Here is a 22,276-nt window from a genome sequence, read left to right on the forward strand (position 1 = left end):
TTCAGTGGGAGGAATGAATTTTTTTCTTTTTTTTCAACTCAATTACATATGTGAATTGAAATTTAGATCACCCTGCCAATATTCATGATCCTCATAGGAGTGGGGGGAAAGCAAAATGTCATAGTACTGTGTGGCGCAATCATATCTACCATTTGAGGCTCCTTTCCCTAAAGGCAGTGTATTGACGAAGCATTTTTCAGTAAACTGTTTTTTTCTGCATCACAATCATTGCAAAGTGGTTTCTGAACAAGAGTAGATGCAAAAAGAAACAGGAAAAAAAAAAGATATAAGGTCCTAAAAAGAAAACAGTGTAGACACACATCCATCTTTCATTTGCTCCTCAGATCTTTCTATTACAGGGCTTAACTACACTTGGTATAGCAATACTTCATAACCATTCATTATTTGCATATATAAATGGAATAAAAACAAATATTTATGTTATTACATTATGCGTGGATAATTATTAATTTTTCAGTTTTAAAATTGGTATTCTTTTTGTTAAGATTTTATAAATACTAATTAACAAGTGATCCATATCTGACATATCACTTAACCTTTTAGTGTGTAGATTTTTCAATATAAGTTGATTGAAAAAAAATTTTTTTTTTTTTTTTTACATTTGGAGACTATAAAAAATATCACATAAATTTAGCACACGTGGTAAACAAATTATTCTGAAAATACCAACTCTCTTTTCCTCTGGAACAAAAATATACATTTTATTTCTTAAAATAATTTACATTTCTAAATCCAGATGGTAACTATAATAGATTCTTTCTTGAAAATAGTCAAAGATATTAAGGGAGATTCCAGAATTGTGACTTTCGAAATTGATTTAGAAGAATCACTTGTGAATATGTTACTTCCTTCCTCCATTATAGTGAGTCTGTGTTTTAAGCATTTTTCAAAAACTACAGACAATATCCAGACCTATTTGACCTATTGAAATGTACTTCTGTATCATTTCTCCTGGAATGACATCTGGTTAATCTTTGATTGATGAGCCCTGAAAATTGTGCCGGCAAAATCATTGCAGACATTCATGACTGTCTTGATGAGAAAGTATCTTTTAATGGTTACTTTGAACAGGTTTTCTCCTAAGGTTTATATATCAAAAGGCAGTTTGTGTCAGCTCTTGTGATAAGATAATGAAAGCTTTCCAGAATGGTATTACCTTCACTAGATACATCTTTTAAGCATCCTTTCATAGTTTTTTTTTTTTTTTTTCTCCAAGTTATAATTTTACTTTTTCTTTTCTAATGTTGAAAAAGAAATATAGCTAATTATATGTAAATGGTCTTTCTCTCTTTAAATATCCCAGTACCTTTCACAATTCACAATTTATTTATTTATTTATTTGGCTGTGCTGGGTCTTAGTTGGCGGCACGCAGGATCTTCGTTGTCGCGTGCGGGATCTTCAAAAGTACAGAAAAGTTGGAAGAATGAGCATGTGCACATCTAATATATAGATTTAAGAACGGCTAGGGTTGGCCTCTATTTTCTTTACATATGTATGTGTGCATGTGCAAAATACATGCCCAAGCGTTTGGTGAAACATTTGAAAGAAAGTTGTGGATATTATGAAACTCCACTTCCAAATACAGGACCCGGTGACTATCCAGGCATTGCATATGGCTGTTATGTCTACTTAGATCTTTTAACTGATTATTCTCTCCAGCTTTTTTCTCCCTGCCTTTTTTTTTCTTCTTCTTTCTTGCTGAGACTAGGCCAGTTGTCTTATATACCATCTCACATTCTGAAATGTGTTTGACTGCTTAAGTGTCATTTAACTTATTCCTTTTTCCTATAAACTGGAAGAAGTTAAGCCTAAAGGCTCAATGAAATTCTACTTTAAACATGTTTGGCTTCTACATGGTTGTACTTCATAGATGATCCTGTGACCTTCAAATGTCTAGGTATTCTATGTTTTATCACGTTAGGTGGCGTATAATATCAAGTTACTATGACTGATGCAAAGCTTGATCACTTAGTTAAGGTGGCAACTGCCACATCTCTGCATCATAAAGGTGTACTTTCAATATTAAAATTAGCATAAACACACACATGCACACTCAAGTGCATGTAAAATTTTAAGCAGGTCAGTGGAGTGTATCAATCTTCAGTTTCTAGTCTTGATATTGTACTTTTGTTATGTAAGATGTATCACTGGAAGAAACGGGAGAGAGTATAAAGAATCTCTGTTTTTTTCTTAAAACTATAATGTGACTCTATAGTTACTTCAATATAAAAAGATTTTTTAAAACTTGTAGGCAATTTATGTGTTGGATTTAGTAATATATATTACTAAAAATGAATAGATTTCGCCTAATAATTGTTATTTATTAATATCAATTGTATTCCAGTAGGCTCAGTAATTATGCACATGATTGAGAGATATAGGGTCTAGCATATGGTATGATTAAGCAATGTTTGAACACTAAATTTTATAAGAAATTCTGATCATTTGCTTTTACTCTGTGCATTGGAAGAATGTGTAAGACAATGAGTCAGTCCAAATGGAGAAAGTGTTAGTACCAAAGCATATTTTTTTCTTTTAACTGCAAACATGGCCATCGGTAATCTTGTCTTCACATTCCCCTTTTATTCCTCTTGACCTTTCAAAAAAGCAGTGGCCTAGGACAGATGCTCTCTTAGGAGACATCTCTAAGGATGTTTCTCTCAGGCTTAGAAGTCCTTGCTGGCTCCATTTCCTGTCCAGATTTACGTAGCTACCCATGCACTGCTGGCTCCCTAACTCCAGTTACCTGTGACATCACTTGATGATTCTGGCTTCCAAGGGTGGGTCCAGGGTGGAACTGTGGGTCTCAGAGGTGTCATTCTGCCTAAGAAGCAGTAGAAGCAAATACACGCCTACCACAGAGTAGAAGGCCAACATTTCTTCCTCTAATTTTAAGCACTCATTCAGATTGCTTTCCCCTTTATTATGCATATAGCTGCCACGATTTGGGCTTTCTTCCACTACTATTACATATCTGATTTTTTTTTTTAAGAACCAGATTAATTTTGAACACCAGATTCCCTAGACACTCTCCAAGCCATATATTAAGTCCTCAAAAGAAAAAAAAAATACATGATTGCTTATAAATAAATCTGTATTATAGTCATAAAATTTTTTCTAATTTTTTTCATAACTGGTGAGTTCCCTTGATTTGATTAGAATGTCATTTTAATAAATAGTTTGGCACCCATATTAAGCAGTTATCTTGATTTAAGCAATCTTGGGTATATTTGTTATTCAACACATGTGGTTTGATTAAAAAAAATAAAGAGGTATGTCCATTAAATATGTTTAGGGATCCTACACTTTGCAAGACACAGTACTCAAAGCTGGTAATTCAGTATCCCTGCCAACCCACTGTTCTCGGGCACATAACACAGTGGAACAGTGGGAAGACTTCAAGACACAAAAACAATTATATAGTAACTGACTGTGTAAGTACTATAAAATTACAGACTACTGTGAAATAGTATAGTAGAGTCACCTAATTTCAATCAGGGAACAGCTAAGGCCTTTTTGTGGAAAGGATATTTTAGCTGAGAACTAATAGATGATTCACAATCAGTGAAAAGTATGAGGAAGGGAAAGAACATTCAAAGTGCAGCAAACTGCATAGAAGTCTTGAGGAAGAAAAGAGCTTGACTCTATCGAGAAACCAGAAGGAAACCCATGTAACTGGAACACAATGAACACAGAAGAACCCCGTGAGGGACTGCACAGGGGCTGGGGGCAGGGCTGAGTTTGAATTCTGCTTCAGATGCAGTAGGAGGCAAACCAGTGGCTTTCAGATGGCATTGCAGTCATCTGAGTGAAGTACAATGGCAGCCTGAGTAGCATGGTGACAGTGATGATGATGAGAAATAAAGAGATCTGAGATGCTATTTTAGAAGTGGGAAAGACTAGAGGAAGCCTGAGGTGGCACAGCAGGAGGGGGCTGCGAGAACAGTGAATGCCTTCTGGAAACGTTCATGTTGAGACATGTGAGACATTCATAGATTTACATCAAGTTGTTGGTTAAATTAAAAAATCTTATATTTTAGAAGAGAAGTAAAAGTAAGTCAGTTCTACTAATTGGTTTTTTATAAAGAGGCCTGAAGATAGCATCCTCTACTGCAAGTACATCAGTGACATCATCATCTTCATATGCAGACGGCAGGAGGACACTTTTTCTGTACAGTTGTCAGCAAACAACGTGCAGATTAGATTATAAACCAGAATTTTAGAGGGAACAGAAGAAAAGCAAACTGCATTTCTCTTGTATGTTACTGCTTTGTGATATATACCATAGATTTGTTATCTTTGTGAAAAAAATGGTCTGTCTGGGTCCCATACTACATGGAAAGAAAAATCTATATGTAAGCTACAGAGTGTTCGTACCTGAAGTGAAATATTGGTGTTTAAGTAGGAATTCCTATTTGGTAATTTTTAAGCACGATGCTTTTTCACAAGTTGACTTTGCAAATGTGCTAGCTGTGATTATTTTTAGTGTATCCTATCCCTTCCCACCCTTTTCTTTCTATAAGAGCTGTAGCCAAAAAGAGGTCAGAGGCAAGATACAAACAATATTTTTAGGGGGCTGTAGAGGTGATTCCTCATTCTTTCCTTTACATCATAGGCTAAAACAAAACATACGTTGTTTGGAAAAGTGAAAACATTTTTTTTTTTCATCTGCCCATGGTTCAAAGTCCTTTATATATCATACCCTTGCAGAAAATGAAATGTGTACTAATCATCTTTCTATTCATAGCACTTTTGTGTTCTTGTGACTCCCATATAGCTTTTGGCTTCTAAAAACTAATCACTTACTTTAACTTTGCCCTTTCCTCCCTAACTTTTGTTTTCTTTCAAGAAATACTTACTGAGCTTCTCCTATGTGCAAGGCATTTTTCTGGAAATAGGAAGCCATAAGAAAACTAAAGACAGACCTGTTTGCCATCATTGAGCTTGTGTTCTAGTAGAGAGAGAATGAACAAAAAATAAGTAAAACATGTATTGTGTAAAACAGTGGTAAATGTAATCAATGATGAAAAAGCAGAGGAGGGGGGAGAGTAAAAGCAAGTATGGGTGGGTGGAGTGAGGGGCTTCAATTTTAGATAAGGTGGTCAGATAAAGTTTCATTTGGAAGGATAATTTGCACTGAGACCTCAATATTATTTTAAATATCCTCTCTCTGCAAATTAGTCACAAGCACTTTTTCTGAAGTGGCCATCTATAGTGACTGTGGTATGTGTTTACATCAACTGTGACAGAGTACTTGCTAAATTATTTGTACCATTGAATCCTGCTAAACAGAAGAGTTGTGAATAAATTGAATAGAATCACAACCTGAGCATCTACAATTTATATGACTCTCTGCCAAGGCTACTATCAATGAGAAATAAACATGAATTCACCTATGCTTCCACATTACCTTGAGAAGATTTGCAAATTAACTCTGCTTACCTTGAGGGAGTAATTTCATTTCTTCCTTCATTAGTGGCATTTTGGTATTGTACTTCTATCTTCTGACTGCAGCCTATTTGTCCCAAAGAGTCACTGGCCCTGTCTCAGTATGTGGGAAGATTCTAGCAATATGAAGTGTTTCTCTGGGAAAAATTGGAATATATTTCTGGGCTTTTTCCTCCAATTTCTTCCTATTCTTCATCTTAGAGAGCTTTTTGTTTAATTGTTCCATAAATAATCATGGTCAGTTATTTCTTTGTCAGAATCCAGTAGGTTTTTAGCCATTTTTATTTATTTTAGGATATATGTTACAATAATTTAAAAATATTTTATGTGGAGATTGGAATGACTTTAACACCCAGTTAAAAACCCCTGCTGCAGCTAGACCAAGATGCTGTTTTTGTTTTAAATTATCAGAATATCATCTGCTCACATACTACTGACATTAAACTTTGGATCTTAATGCCCATACATATTTTCTTAGATCAATCTTTTCATGAAATAACTTTGTAATTTAAAATCAGCTTAATGTATCTCCTGCATGTGGATCAAAAAATTAATGAATTCAGGATTAATGGTACTATGGTACCTGGTACTATGGAAATTATCAACATAAGGTTAATAACATAAGGAGATGTTGTGGGAAGGAGATGCATGTCTAGAGCCAAAATATGACTAAAATTTGAAGAATAAATAAGAAACAAGACAAAATTGTAAACAGAACTATAAACAGGAAAACCAGGGTACCTAGTTTCAATATAATTTTAACAATAAGCACCAACAGTTTTAATGCTACCATGTGCCAGATCCTCAGAAAGTCCTTTACATTTAATATAGTAATCATACTATGAGTCAGTTATTGGTAATAACTCAGTGACTAGCACCTCAACCAAGGTGACACAGTTATTAAGGAACAGAACAAGAATAGAATGTGAACTCAGTCATTAATTAAGCTACTTCCTCCTTTATCTATAAATAGCAAAATAAGTAGAGAAGACAGCCCATTATAACTAGAGCAAAGTGCAATTATTCAAAGATTACTAAGAAAATTTTAATATTTTGGATTGATTTAGATAGAAAGAAATCTCCTTTTTATCATATCACCTGAAATCCAAGAATCCTTAGTAGATTGTGTGTGTGTGCATGAATGAATATATGAATAACTGACAAATTCTAGGAAATCTAGTCAGGCTAACCTATTCTTAGCCAAAAGCTTGGGAAAACTCTATAATAAATCACTTACTAATACCTAAGTTGGGGGAAGAGAGCAGAGAACAATTGAAATGGAAGTATTTTTGTGATATGCACTTATCTAAATAGTACAAATATATAACTTGCAAGTAAAACTCTGCTTGTAAATACTGAAATAAAATGTAATAGTAAATTTTATTTTATTGGAAACTAATTTTTTAAATATACCTAGTTTTTCTAATATTAAAGCACTTTGGATAGTTTCTAAATTATTCCAAAATTTTCAATAGAAAACAATTTAATGTCACCAGGTATACATTTTGGGGAAAGAGTTTTTGCCTTTAGTGAGAATTTATGGTGAAAAATCTTGTGTGTAGTCTAATTATTAAGTCAACAATATTTATAAATACCTGCTATGTAGCAAGTCGTATATATTATTCACTAGAGATAAGAGTAAACACATTTAATATAAAACGGCCTGTGCTATGACTGAGTGAAGTACAGGTTATTATGAAAGCGAATAGGAGAGGCAATTGACCCAGATTGGAATCCACTCTGATGATCTTCCTTCAAGATTACTTTGTTCATTTAAGGTGACAATATAATTTATCATCCAAACCAGGACACATTTGAAGGTGAAAGAGGACTCTACTTATAATTACATGGGAAAGTAGTTGTAACATGGGTATACCAGGAGGCATGGCCTCCCTATTTCATCCCAACACTTCAGGTGGAGATCTTGCATATGTCTATAAATGCAAAGGTGCATATGTAATCGTATGCTGCTCTTATATTTTGGAAAGCTCACTTAATCCACAAATCTGGCAGGGACTTGTCTGTGCTACCTCTGTTTTTCAATCTAGAAAGCCGTGGAGATAATGTAAACTGCCAAGATTAAGTAGTTTTACGTTATCTTTTTAACCACAATGTATGGATTAGACATTGGGTAGTTTACTACAGAACGTTTGTGATCATTCTGGGCAAGGTAGCTGTTTCTTTGACTGTTTTGATATAGGCCGGTGATAACAGCACTAGCTTAGCTGTGAAAGCATTAAACCATCACACAGGGAAGTTCCCCGAGGCCTCACCTTTGTTGAAAGATGCTTGTGTTTGGTTTGTAGGACCAGTGGTTTTGGCGAGTGAGAAACAACAGGGTGATGGATGGATACCCCATGCAAATTACTTACTTCTGGCGGGGCTTGCCTCCTAGTATCGATGCAGTTTATGAAAACAGTGATGGGAACTTTGTCTTCTTTAAAGGTAAGGAATGTTTCCCATGTCTTGCTCTGCTGTATCTTGGTCATTTTGCCCAGGGCCTTGTTGCACATATAGAGATGAATAAGTAAAACCTGTTGAGTGAGGTTAGGTAGCTAATTCATTTTATAAAATGAACCACATATGTTAACTACAAATATAAATGAAGTAAAATCAAAGATAATTTTTAATTCTCTAAGTTATATTTTCTCATATGGTATCCTCATTTGTAAGTCAAATTTTGGGGGCATTGTGATCGCTTAGAATTTTTAGATTTGGCCTAAAAACACCAGAAAAATAAATACACAAATAAGTGAATGAATGAATTAAAAGTCATTTTTCTATTAATTAAGGGATTTGGGGATTTTTTTTAAGAGCATTTGGAGTTGCTTGCTGTTTTTATGCAATGAAATCCATTTCACTTCTTATTTTCATATATAATCTCTTAAACTTTACTTGATTTAGTCAGTTTATGTTAAATAGTTTTCAATAAACTAAGAAATTGCTCATAAAGGCAAGGAAAACTTATGAGTAGAAAAAATTCACCCAATCATTTTACCCAATAAAATTTATTATTTGTTATTTATCTGAGTGACAAAATTCAATTGCACAAATACTAATGTCTAACACGCAAAAGTGAAATTATCTGGTAAAGTGAATTTAAGTCAAGTGACTGGTACTCCATCTTCTAAACTTGCTAATATTCAAAACAATAAATCTTAAGTCTATTGGGGGGACAGGGAACACAGACTGACTGAGTTGTAGGACTGAGAGAACTGTGAAGAGAACGTAATCTGAGGAAAACTAGAGTGCAGAATGAATATGATTGAATGGATTGGCCAAGAGTCTAAAGGACTGAGAATAAGCATAAATAACGATTGAGACTGAGGGAAAAGAAAAGGGATCTTAACCAAAAAAAAAGGCAATTATTCTCAGGATCAAACTAGAAGAATTCATAGCAGTGATGAGAGTAATGAAAACACAGGGTTTGAGAGACACTTGTGATATTTTAAGTGAAGTCCAAACCACCCATGTAAAGTGAAAGTGTATACTCAGAATTTATCTTTACAAATTATAAATTGAGAAAGAGGGGTATAGTACATTAATTATAAGAACATGATGATCCTGCATTCATTCTGCCAATTTTGAGCACTTGCTAGCTGTAAGAACTGGACAGCTACTCAGTTCCCTTTGCCTCGGTTTCTCCACCTGGAAAACGGGATTAGTAGTTCTCCCCATCTCAGGATTAGTTTAAAGACTAAATTAATGACTACATGTGAAGTGCTTGGTACATGTGAGCCCTCAATAAATGCCAACTATTGCTGCTGCTGGTGTGATTACTATTAATATTCCTGCCCTCCTGTTATCTATAATAAGTGTATAAAGGAAGTAACCAAAAAAAAAAGCAATTATTCTCAAGATCAAGCTAGAAGAATTCACAGTAGTGAGGAGAGTAATGAAAACACAGTTTTTGAGAGACTCTTGTGATATTTTAAGTGAAGTCCAAACCACCCATGTACTGTACCATTGTGGACAATGTACATGTACTGTACCATTGTGGACAAAGAAAGGATACATCTAAAGGTTCTGAATCTTAGGGGCATGATATTTGGAGAAAAATTATCTTCCCATACACTCTTCTTTGGTCCTGTGCTCGGTAGCAGCAGAAAAAAAGTGAAAAATAAACCCTAGGCAGCCTATGGCTTGAGGGCTGTCCCATGGGGCCCTGTCTCATCACAGGATCAATAGTGCTGTCTGACAAAACTGCCTGAGGAGAAACTGCCACAGTCATAAACCAGTGTTCCTACAGTTCTTTATTGCCTCAGGGCCTTCTCACTTTTTTCATGTTGTCTCTCCTCACTCACTCGCTCTGGAATGGCTAGCTCTTTTTCATCTTTCAACAGCTGGCATAAAAGGGACCTCCACAGAGTGCCCTCCCTGCCCACTCCATTTAAAGCAGTATCTTCCAACTTGCACAGCTCTTGTAAAAAGTTGAAATTATCTACAGCATTCAAATATAAATTTCATGAGAGATGGAGCTTGTTTATATTTTCTTGCACACCACTGTATTTTCAGTTCCCAGAACAGTGTTGGGTGCATAGTATGTGCTTAACAAACATTTTAATAAAAACAATATGGTTAAATATTGATTTGACTCAATAAGGTATTTCTTATGTTGTGATGCGAACAACAGGAACAACTCTGTCTCTTGTCACATATATATTAAACTTTTAGAATGTTTAGCTTGCCAGTGGTGTCTTCTTGATATACTGTCTGTATCAGGAAATGTCTAATCTTAGAACTTTGTCACTCCAAGGACCCTGCTGTGATGTTTCCTTCCTCCAGTTTACTCTCCACATTACCTTCAAATAAACCTTCTCCAAACCCAGCTATGAACATCAGCTCCCTTATTCCAAACATCATTGCTTATCCAGAGGGAGCCACAAGCTCTGGTTGTTTCCAATAAGACCACTCCCTTCCCTGGTATCTATCTCATTTTTGGCAGGAGAGTTAAGAGTCCTAGAACCCTGAGATTTGGGTGACACACCACTCCCTTTCCTACCCTTCTCACAATAGTCACAATCAAAATGAGTGTCTCAGCTTGCCACCATCTCTTTATGGCCTTTATCACCTCAAAGTCTAGATAATCAGATTAACTCTCATCCCAAGACCATCATCCCCATCTTGCTCTATGGACCTTGAGACCACCTCATCTCTAGCAGTCCGATTTCCCTCCCTGTTTAATTTTCTGCATATCATCCAGCAAACTATACGTTTCACTTATTAATTGCTCATCTGTATCCTTCTCAATAGAATATCAGTTCATAAGGTCAAGGTTTTCTCTAGTTTTTTTTGTTTTTTCTTTTAAATACTGTTGTACTGACAAAGGAGTAATCTCCAAAATATACAAGCAGTTCATGCAGCTCAATATCAAAAAAACAAACAACCCAATCCAAAAATGGGCAGAAGACCTAAATAGACATTTCTCCAAAGAAGATATACAGATTGCCAACAAACACATGAAAGGATGCTCAACATCATTAATCATTAGAGAAATGCAAATCAAAACTACAATGAGGTATCACCTCACACTGGTCAGAATGGCCATCATCAAAAAATCTACTAACAATAAATGCTGGAGAGGGTGTGGAGAAAAGGGAATCCTCTTGCCCTGTTGGTGGGAATGTAAATTGATACAGCCACTATGGAGAACAGTATGGAGATTCCTTAAAAAACTAAAAATAGAACTACCATATGACCCAGAAATGCCACTACTGGGTACATACCCTGAGAAAACCATAATTCATAAAGAGTCATGTACCACAATATTCAATGCAGCACTATTTACAATAGCCAGGACATGGAAGCAACCTAAGTGTGCATCGACAGATGAATGGATAAAGAAGATGTGGCACATATATACAATGGAATATTAGTCAGCCATAAAAAGAATGAAATTGAGTTATTTGTAGAGAGGTGCATGGACTTAGAGACTGTCATACAGAGTGAAGTAAGTCAGAAAGAGAAAAACAAATATCATATGCTAACACATATATATGGAATCTAAAAAAAAAAAAATGGTTCAGAAGGACCTAGGGGTAGGACAGGAATAAAGATACAGACGTAGAGAATGGACTTGAGGACACGGGGAGGGGGAAGGGTAAGCTGGGACGAAGTGAGAGAGTGGCATGGACATATATACAGTACCAAATGTAAAATAGATAGCTAGTGGGAAGCAGCCACATAGCACAGGGAGATCAGCTCAGTGCTTTGTGTCCTACTAGAGGGGTAGGATAGGGAGGGTGGGAGGGAGACACAAGAGGGAGGAGCTATGGGGATATATGTATATGCATAGCTGATTCACATTGTTATACAGCAGAAATTAACACACCATTGTAAAACAATTATATTCCAATAAAGATGTTAAAAAATAAACAAACAAACAAATAAATAAATAATGAGCAAAGGGGGCATACAGTTATAGCATATAGAGAGCTTTAGAACAAATCTTATTCTGAGTACTTATTAAGTGTCACTAAACATCTTTCAGCTGACGGGCAGGGAAAGCAAGCCTCTTAAACCACAAAATAAACATTTTCTAAGTAAAAAATAAATAAATGAATAAATACTGTTGTATCCCCAAGATCTTAAACCAGGAGTTGACAAACTTTTTCTGTAATGACCAAATAAGAAATATTTTAGCCTTTTAAGCCCATACCATCTCTATTACATATCCTTTTATTTTTTTTAACCTTCAAAAATGTAAAAACTCTTCTTAGATCATGGGCTGTACAAAAACAGTTCATTTGTCCTAGTTTGCTGAACTCTGTTTTAAACAATGACTGGAATGTAGTAAACACTAAACAAATAATTATTGAATGAATGAAGAATAAAATTCAAGTCCCAATATGTGTTTGTATTCACAGCTCTATACACGTTGGTCTCAGCCTATACCAGCCATCCTGGATAACTGTTACTAATGTATTTAAGCATTATTCTTCTCCAAGTTGTTCTTTTCTTTGGCCCTTTTTCCCTTTTTTTTCTTTCTCTTTTATGTTTTTCTCTTCTAATCTGTACTATACAGCAGTACTTGTACTTAACTAGCTTAGTCTTTTATTCCTTCTGCTTACCTGAAGCCCGTGGTGGTACACAAAGTTATTTAATCATATATTTCCTAAATGTACTTAGTGTTAGCCTTGCTTTCATCTTACATAAGAATTTGAAGGTGTGGATTTGAATATAACCATAAACTAATATTATAATTTTAGTTATAAAATATAAATACTGTCTTAGTAATATAAATAAAGCATATGTTATATTCAAGTGAACTTTAATAAATATCTTAAGAATAGGAAGCTGCTAGATACAATTAAAACTTCATATTTTGGTATAATTTGTATAATTTTTCAACTTTGGGCAAAATTGTATGTGTTTGTATGTCACATGTAGTAGGAGTTCTCAGTACACAATTATAAAAACATATATTGCTTGCCTTCTATAGATGTGATCAGCTGTATATTCTTAATAGAATTTTATTGCTTTTTGATATGTAAAAGTGTAGTATAAGGGTGGTCTCTGCTTCCAGCCAAGATGTAATAATAGGGATGAGATTTATCCTTACACCTAAAACCACCAGAAATTGGACAAAGTATATAAAGTGATGATTTTCACGACATTGAACATCAAGAATAAAGGTAGTGAATCTTGAGAGTTAAAAACAAAGAGAAATAAGCCCAGAAACTGCCTCAGTTTCCTGTCTTGAAAGAATTTCCAGGCTGTGGCCAAACATACAGAAATCCAAGCAGAACTCAGAAGATTCTCTCAGTTGAGGAGATAGAGCTGAGAGTCAAGTGAGAATAAGGTGGCTACAGTTCACAAGACAAAGTAATGCAGAGGAAAGAGCTGCACAGAGTGAAGACCCAGAGATTAGCAAAGAAAACTCCTAAGGGATGGGAGAGAGAATTGGTCAGCATATGTGTGTAAGGATGCAACTGAAGTCTGGAGAAAGAATCTTGTGATAGATATAAAAGAAACAATGCCTGACCCTCACATAGGGCTAACAGTACTTGTTCCTACCAGTCACGGGTTGTCCATGGGCACTGGATAGAGTACTGAGAAGAGTCTTGCCTCAGTAGTGGGGAATAATTATCCCAGAAGGAGCAGTGTTTCAGTCCTACCTAACAAATCTTAAAACACCTGAAGTAATCAAATTGTTTCTAAGTAACAGTCCTCGAACAAAGCTCAAGAATAATTATAGGGATATAAAACTATTCACCCAACCAGGCAAAATTTGCAATGTCTGACTTTCCCCGTAAGATCAGGAACAAGACAAGGGTGTCCATGCTTATCAATTCAATTCAACATTTTACTGGAGGTTTTATCTAGTGTAATAAACATAATGTAAAACTGTCAATATGTTCACAGACAACATGACTGTCTATGTAGAAAATTGGATGCCATCAACCAATTATCTATAATTGATCAGTGAGTTTAGCAAAATTTCAAGATATAAGACCATAATACAAAAATTAATTGTAGGGCTTCCGTGGTGGCGCAGTGGTCGAGAATCTGCCTGCCAATGCAGGGGACACGGGTTCAAGCCCTGGTTTGGGAAGATCCCACATGCCGCGGAGCAACTAGACCCGTGAGCCACAATTACTGAGCCTGCGTGTCTGGAGCCTGTGCTCCACAACAAGAGAGGCCGCGATAGCGAGAGACCCGCGCACCGCGATGAAGAGTGGCCCCCGCTTGCCGTTGCGCAACTAGAGAAAGCCCTCGCACAGAAACGAAGACCCCACACAGCCAAAAATAAATAAATAAATAAAATTAAAACAAACCAACCAACCAACCAAACAAAAACTATTAAAAAATGATTAATTGTACTTCTATATGTTTTCAAGATTGTGAAGGTTCTAAGACTTTACCGTATTTGTAAGCTAGCATGTTAGCCTGCCACACTTTCATGAATGTTGGCAGAAGACATGAGATTCCTGACTCAGAGAAAAAGAAAGACTCAAAAGCAGTAGCCATTTGTATGAGTTCCCTGAGCCCCAGTTCTCAAAGGGTGACGTGAACTGGGCCTGTTAACACCTATACTTGTAATCAGTTACATGCAGGAGAGGAGCCACAAGCTTAGAGAACCTAAATTTTTTTTTAACATCTTTATTGGAGTATAATTGCTTTACAATGTTGTGTTAGTTTCTGATGAATAACAAAGTGAATCAGCTATACATATACATATATCCCCATATCCCCTTCCTCTTGTGTCTCCCTCCCACCCTCCCTATCCCACCCCTTTAGGTAGTCACAAAGCACTGAGCTGATCTCCCTGTGCTATGCAGCTGCTTTCCACTAGCTATCTATTTTGCATTTGGTAGAGTATATATGTCAATGCCACTCTCTCACTTCGTCAATAAGGTGTAAGCTGCTTAACTTTTCCCCAGAGGGGGCCTTTTATTTATTTAATTGAAGAGTAAACAAACCATCCCTTTATTGTGGAGGGAGATGTTTTCTCTATAACCCAAGATTGTTGATATACAAACATCTTTGGAAATAAAGTCCAAAAGAAAGACATTATCAGTGCCTCTGCTCACAAGACATGCTGAGAAGCAAGTGACCTAGGGAGAATTGTCTCCCGTCACATACTAGCAAAGAATAATCAATAACTGAACTTTTTAAAAAAATTTAAAATGACATCAGAAATATCAAATATTTAGGGATCAATCCAAATAAAATGTGTATGACCTAGACACTGAAAACTATAAAAATTTGCTAAATGAAAGTAAAGAAGACAAATGGACAAATATGCCTTATTCATGGTTTCAAGAACTTGATATTATTACAATGTCAATTCCTGCCAAATTTATCTATAGATTCAGAACAATCACAATAAAAATCTCAGCAGGTTTTTTTGTAGTAACTGTTAAGCTGATTCTAAAATTCATATGCAAATTCAAAAGACCTAGTATAGACAAAACCTGTTTGAAAACACTACTTGATTTCAAGTCTTATTTCTTTTTTTTGGCCTTGCTGTGCAGCTTGTGGGATCTTAGTTCTCCCACCAGGGATCAAACCTGGACCCCCTGCAGTGGGAGCTTGGATTCCTAACCACTGGACCACCAGGGAATTACCTCAAGTCTTCTTTTAAAGCTACATTAATCAAGACAGTGTGTCTTTGGTGTAAAGCTAGAAAAACTAGATCAGTGAAACAAAATAAAGAGTCTAGAAATAGACTAAAAATATATATGAACAAGTAATTTCTGACAATAATACAGAGAAAATTTAGTGGAGAAAAGATAATTTTTCAACAAATGGTGCTGAAAACAGGATGTTCATATGCAAAAAAGTAAATTCTAATCCACACCTTTCACCATATATAAAAATGAATTCTAAGTGGTCCAAACCTAAATGTAAGACATATAACTGTAAAACAACTAGAAAAAATTAGGATAAAAATATATGTGACTATGGCTTAAGCCAAAATTTCTTATATTTAATGCCAAAATCACAATTCATAAAAGAAAATGGTAAATTGGACATCAAAAATTTTTTAATTTACTCTTCAAAGACACTAAGAGAATAAAAAACATGCCATCAGCTAAGAGAAAATATTTGCAAACACATATATGAAAAAGGATTTGTATCCAGAATATGTAAAGAATTCTCAAAACTCAATAAAAAGAAAGCAAGCAGCTCAAAAATAAGCAAAGGGTTTGAACAGAAACTTCAACAAGGATAATGTACAGATGCCATGTAAGCACATGAAAAGATACTAAGCAATATTAGTCATTAGGGAAATGTAAATTAAAACCACTATAAGATACATATTTGTTAGAGTGGCTAAATTTAAAAAGACAGACCATGCCAAAGCAACCATGCCAAGCTGACAATTCCTTTAAAAGTTAAACATGCAGACACCATTGCACTCAGACATTTTCCCAAGAGAAATGAAAACATTTGTGCAAAGACATCTACACAAATATTCAAAGCAGACATATTTGTGATAAACAAAAACTGAAAACTAGTCATATATCCTCAATAGGTGAATGGATAAACAAACTATGGAATATCCATATAATGGAATACTACTCAGCAATAAAAAAGGATGAACTACTGATTTGTACTATAAATGAATGAAGCTCAAATAATTATGCTGAGTTAAAAAAATCAGACAAAAAACGAGTACATGCTGTACTGTTATATTAATACAAAATTCTAGAAAGTGCAAACTATAATCTATAGTGATAGGAAGAACCTCAGTGGTTGCCTGAGGACAAGTGAGATAGATTGGGCAGTATGGAATACAGAGGAGCATAAGAAAACATTTCAGGATGATGAACATGTTCATTATCTTGATTATATAGATCTGCTGGATATGCTGACAGATATATACATATGTTGAAACAAATTACATATTTTAAACATGTGCTGTTTATTGCTTGTCACATCAGTTTATGTTGGAATAGTTTAAGTATTTCATAAATTTAAATATATTGGTGACCATGGGTAGTAAAATTTTATTCCTTCATTGTTCCATAGCATATTAATTATGAGCATCCAAATTAATACTGTTCTGGTTCAGTCACTTACTTAAGCCCAGTGATAATCAAGCAGGGTGTCCCCATATAGCAGAGATGCCTCAGCCCCAGAAACCTCTCTTCTTGGTTAAAGTTCTTGTGCTATTGAGAGCAAACATGAGAAATTAACTAAATATTAATATAGACTTAATCCATTTACTGCAGATATCATATTTAAAATTATATAATCTCAATTTAATTTAGATGTTACAACTTACAATGATTATATTTTCAAATAAGTGTTCATATTGGAAATGACTATATATCATATTTTGACGCCCACATTTTGAATAATTCCATATTTGTTATTTTATATTACTTATCTATGTTCTATTTCTTGCTCTCTGTTCTAATTTCCCTAGTCTTATTTTTGTTTATATTTTACCATCTTATCACATTTTTGCATAATGAAACAAGGTATAAGTAAGTAGTTAAATATCTTAAGGAATTTTCTTTTCAACCTCACATCTATAATTTTTGTTTTTGTTTTTTCTTAAGAAGCCAGTTCTTAATATCTCCTTTCACTGGTCAAGATGCTACTCAGTATAGCTGTGTATATTTGAGTGTAAGGCTGGTTGTATAAACTGCGGGCCTTTCTACTCCATGCTAACCAGTCTCATGGTTTGGTATATGTGACACATGGTATACCTAGCGTTGTTTAGAATAATGATGTCTAAACAGACACCCTCATTCCTCTACTTGATATTTAGCAGTGAACTGAGTCAGTCTCTTCTATTTATGTTCAAAAGTTGGTTTATTTAGTGAGAAAGCCCCAGAACTAGAAAATGTATTGCACTTCAGGGAAGTAATATGCTTTTCTCCAGCAACTTAATGTACCACACATTTTGTGCTAGTCAGCTGTCTGAATATCACTCAGGTAAATTATTATACAGCTAAATCCTGTATAATAGAGTAATGTTTTGTAAGCATAATCAAGCCAGGTGTTTATATCCTTGATTATGAGTCATGTTCAGGATGAATGGTTATGAGTTAATAATATCAAATATCTATGTTAGAAATTGAGCTGGTGTAATGTCCTTCAAGAGTTGGACGTAAATTTAAAAAACACCTTCAGTGTTGTCCAAATCAGTAGTAGTCAAAATTAAGTAGTTGAAAAGTTGTCTCAAAAGTTGTCTCATGTTGTTGCTATCACTCAATAACTTTTAAACAGGACTTATCCTATTTGACATTTTCATTTCAAGAAGCAAAAATCTCTTATAGAATAGGAACCAAAATATCTGAGGCAGAAATGAGGAGGGTAATAAAATTTGGGAATAAGAAAGGCATACAAAAGATGTAAATCAAAAGAGAAGAGTTGTCTAAAATATGTGGTACCAGAAGATGACAAAAAAAGAGAACTTTTGCTTAAGAGATGGTTTATGTGACTTGCATTACTACTTTATTTCAAATGCTCATAAACTGCAATTTATTTATGCTGCTTACAAATCATCACTTTTGAAAGATTTAGGAAGTGCTAATGAAGTTCATTTAAGATAGAAATACATTGCTTCTTACATAGTAAAATGGATAATCTAAAAGATCTTTTAATATAAATAGATGAATATAAGGATAACTTATTTCTGTATAGGAAATAATGGAAAATTGATGCCTAAAAAGTTACATTAAATTAAGAAACTTACATTCAGTGGCCTTGGTGTACACAATAATAGATTTATAACATGTAAACTGTGCTATTTTTTTGAATTAAAAATATTCAGAAAAATTTAATATTAATGTTTATATTTTATATTGACAAGAAGTGACCATCTAAACCAAGGGGCCAAACATTTAATATTTGAAAATCTCCCTTGGTATTTTACCTCTATGTATTTATAATTATTCAGAAAATCTATTGTATGCTTTTCTTATGGCTGTTTTTATTTATACTTCAAACTGCAATATTTTTTCATCAGTAGTACTTGTGTGTCGAAATGTTCCTCATTTTCAAAAACTTTTGTCACATCCTTTTATTTCTTATGTTTGAGTTTGAGTTCCCTGGGAAGCAAACACTATGATAAAGTTACAGGGAGGGAAGTAAACCTGTGAAAGATAAAGAGGGAGGAAGCAGGACCGGCACAGAGTCTTGGCAAACCCAACAAGGAACTCCAGAGCAAAGATTGCTCACTAGAGAAGTCCCAGGTAGGGCAGAAATAGCCAGAATCTAGTACCTGCTGTGCTCAGTCAGGAAGCTGGAAGCTGCCTGGAAGCTGCCCAAACAGAGCATGGCCCGACAAAAGGCACTCAGCTGACTGCTTGGCCTAACTATCAGATCCAAAGGCATTCAGCTGAATGGCCAGTTCTTTTTGCAAGGGAGATCTAAGCCACTCACCTCAGTGTCTGCCACATTTGGATAAGTATTCAAAATTTTCTGCTTACTTGATAATAAATGCTGGTAACAAAAAGTCACATGACCTCCAAAATTGGGTATGTATTCAAATTTCTTGAGTAACCTACCTATAAACAATATAGAAATTAAAAGGTAATCCATAATTTCTCTTTCAGATATTTCATCATTAGTGTATAGGAATACAGGAGATTTCTGTTCTTTAATTTTGTATCCTGCTACTTTACCAAATTAATTGATTAGCTCTAGTAGTTTCCTGGTAGCATCTTTAGGATTTTTTATGTATGGTATTATGTCATCTGCAAACAGTGACAGTTTTACTTCTTTTCCAATTTGGATTCCTTTTATCTCTTTTTCTTCTCTGATTGCTGTGGCTAAAACTTCCAAAACTATGTTGAATAATAGTAGTGAGAGTGGGCAACCTTGTCTTGTTCCTGATCTTAGTGGAAATTTTTTAAGTTTTTCACCATTGACACCGATGTTGGCTGTGGGTTTGTCATATATGGCCTTTAAGGAAACACTCCCATTTACCACTGTAACAAAAAGAATAAAATATCTAGGAATAAACCTACTTAAGGAGACAAAAGACTTGTATGCAGAACACTATAAGACATTGATGAAAGAAATTAAAGATGATAAAAACAGTTGGAGAAATATACTATGTTCTCGGATTGGAAGAATCAATATTGTCAAAATGACTATACTACCCAAAGCAATCTACAGATTCAATGCAATCCCTATCAAACTACCAATGACATTTTTCACAGAACTAGAACAAAAAAATTCACAATTTGTATGGAAACACAAAAGACCCCGAATAGTCAAAGCAATCTTGAGAAAAAAAAAAAAAAACAGAGCTGGAGGAATCAGGTTCCCTGACTTCAGACTCTAATACAAAGCTACAGTAATCAAGACGGTATGCTACTGGCACAAAAACAGAAATATAGTTCAATGGAACAGGATAGAAAGCCCAGAAATAAACCCATGCACGTATGATCATCTTATCTTTGATAAAGGAGGCAAGCATATACAGTGGAGAAAAGACAGCCTCTTCAATAAGTGGTGCTGGGAAAACTGGACAGGTACATGTAAAAGTATGAAATTAGAACACTCCCTGACACCATACACACAAATAAACTCAAAATGGATTAAAGACCTAAATGTAAGGCCAGACACTATAAAACTCTTAGAGGAAAACATAGGCAGAACACTCTATGACATAAATCACAGCAAGATCCTTTTTGACCCACCTCCTAGGGAAATGGAAATAAAAACAAAAATAAACAAATGGGACCTAATGAAACTTAAAAGCTTTTGCACAGCAAAGGAAACTATGAAAAGACAACTCTCAGAATGGGAGAAAATATTTGCAAATGAAGCAACTGACAAAGATTAATCTCCAAAATATACAAGCAGCACATGTAGCTCAATATCAGAAAAACAAACAACCTAATCCAAAAAAGGGCAGAAGACCTAAATAGACATTTCTCCAAAGAAGATATAGAGATGGCCAAGAGGCACATGAAAAGATGCTCAACATCATTAATCATAATCATTAGAGAAATGCAAATCAACACTACAATGTGGTATCACCTCACACCAGTCAGAATGGCCATCATCAAAAAAACTACAACCAGGGGCTTCCCTGGTGGTCCAGTGGTTAGCACTCCATGCTTCCAATGCAGGGAGCGTGGGTTCAATCCCTGGTCGGGGAACTAGGATCCCACATGCTGCACAGGGCAGCAAAAAAAAAAAAAAAAAGAAAATCTACAACCAATAAATGATGGAGAGGGTGTGGAGAAAAGGGAACCCTCCTACACTGTTGGTGGGAATGTAAATTGATACAGCCACTATGGAGAACAGTATGGATATTCCTTAAAAAACTAAAAATAGAACTACCATATGACCCAGCAATCCCACTACTGGGCATATACTCTGAGAATACCATAATTCAAAAAGAGTCATGTACCACAATGTTCATTGCAACTCTATTTACAATAGCCAGGACATGGAAGCAACCTAAGTGTCCATCAACAGATGGATGGATAAAGAAGATGTGGCACATATATACAATGAAATATTACTCAGCCATAAAAAGAAATGAAATTGAGTTATTTATAGTGATATGGATGGACCTAGAGACTGTCATACAGAGTGAAGTAAGTCAGAAAGAGAAAAACAAATACCATATGCTAACACATATATATGGAATCTAATAAAAAAACAATGGTTCAGAAGAACCTAGGGGCAGGACAGGAATAAAGACACAGATGTAGAGAATGGTCTTAAGGACACAGGGAGGGGGAAGGGTAAGCTGGGATGAAGTGAGAGAGTGGCATGGACATATATACACTAAAAATGCAAAATAGATAGCTAGTGGGAAGCAGTCCCATAGCGCAGGGTGATCAGCTCGGTGCTTTGTGACCATCTAGAGGGGTGGGATAGGGAGGGTAGGAGAGAGACGGTAGAGGGAAGGCATATGGGGATATAAGTATATGCATAGCTGATTCACTTTGTTATATAGCAGAAACTAACACAACAATGTAAAGCATTTATACTACAGTAAAGATATTAATTTTTTTTTAATTTAAAAAAATATTTTAAAAAAATAAAAATAAAGAAGAATGAAAAAAAGAAAAAGGTAATCCAAATAATGGGCACTGACGTCAGTCAGTGTCCTTAATCATTGATTATTAACATTATTTATTTGAGTAGGTAGAAGGCAAATTTGTTCAGCTGAATATTGTGTTATATAAGAAGTACCATTTATTGGGTACTATGAGCCAAATACAGTTTGGGTATATTATACATCTGATCTATCATTGTTTCCAGAACTTTTTATGAGAGGTGTTAGTATTTTATGTATAAATTAGGAAAGGAAGCCTCAGATTTAGTGACTTGCCCAATATCTCACAGCTAATAATTGGTAGAGCAATCATCCCCTAG

General features: G+C 35.0%; 1 protein-coding gene across 6 annotated transcripts in view; it reads left to right on the plus strand.

Moving 5' to 3' along the window:
- The window catches only part of MMP16 (matrix metallopeptidase 16), a 355,785-nt gene that overhangs the window by 276,113 nt on the left and 57,396 nt on the right, over positions 1 to 22,276 (plus strand). For all 6 annotated transcript variants that reach the window (XM_082363458.1, XM_082363459.1, XM_082363462.1 and 3 more), the window contains one exon: positions 7,777 to 7,915. In XM_082363458.1, coding sequence (XP_082219584.1) covers positions 7,777 to 7,915 — 139 coding nt within the window. The remainder of the gene's footprint in view (positions 1 to 7,776; positions 7,916 to 22,276) is intronic.

The sequence above is a fragment of the Balaenoptera borealis genome (assembly GCF_965194805.1).
Source record: "Balaenoptera borealis genome assembly, chromosome: 17".
Lineage (NCBI taxonomy): Eukaryota > Metazoa > Chordata > Mammalia > Artiodactyla > Balaenopteridae > Balaenoptera > Balaenoptera borealis.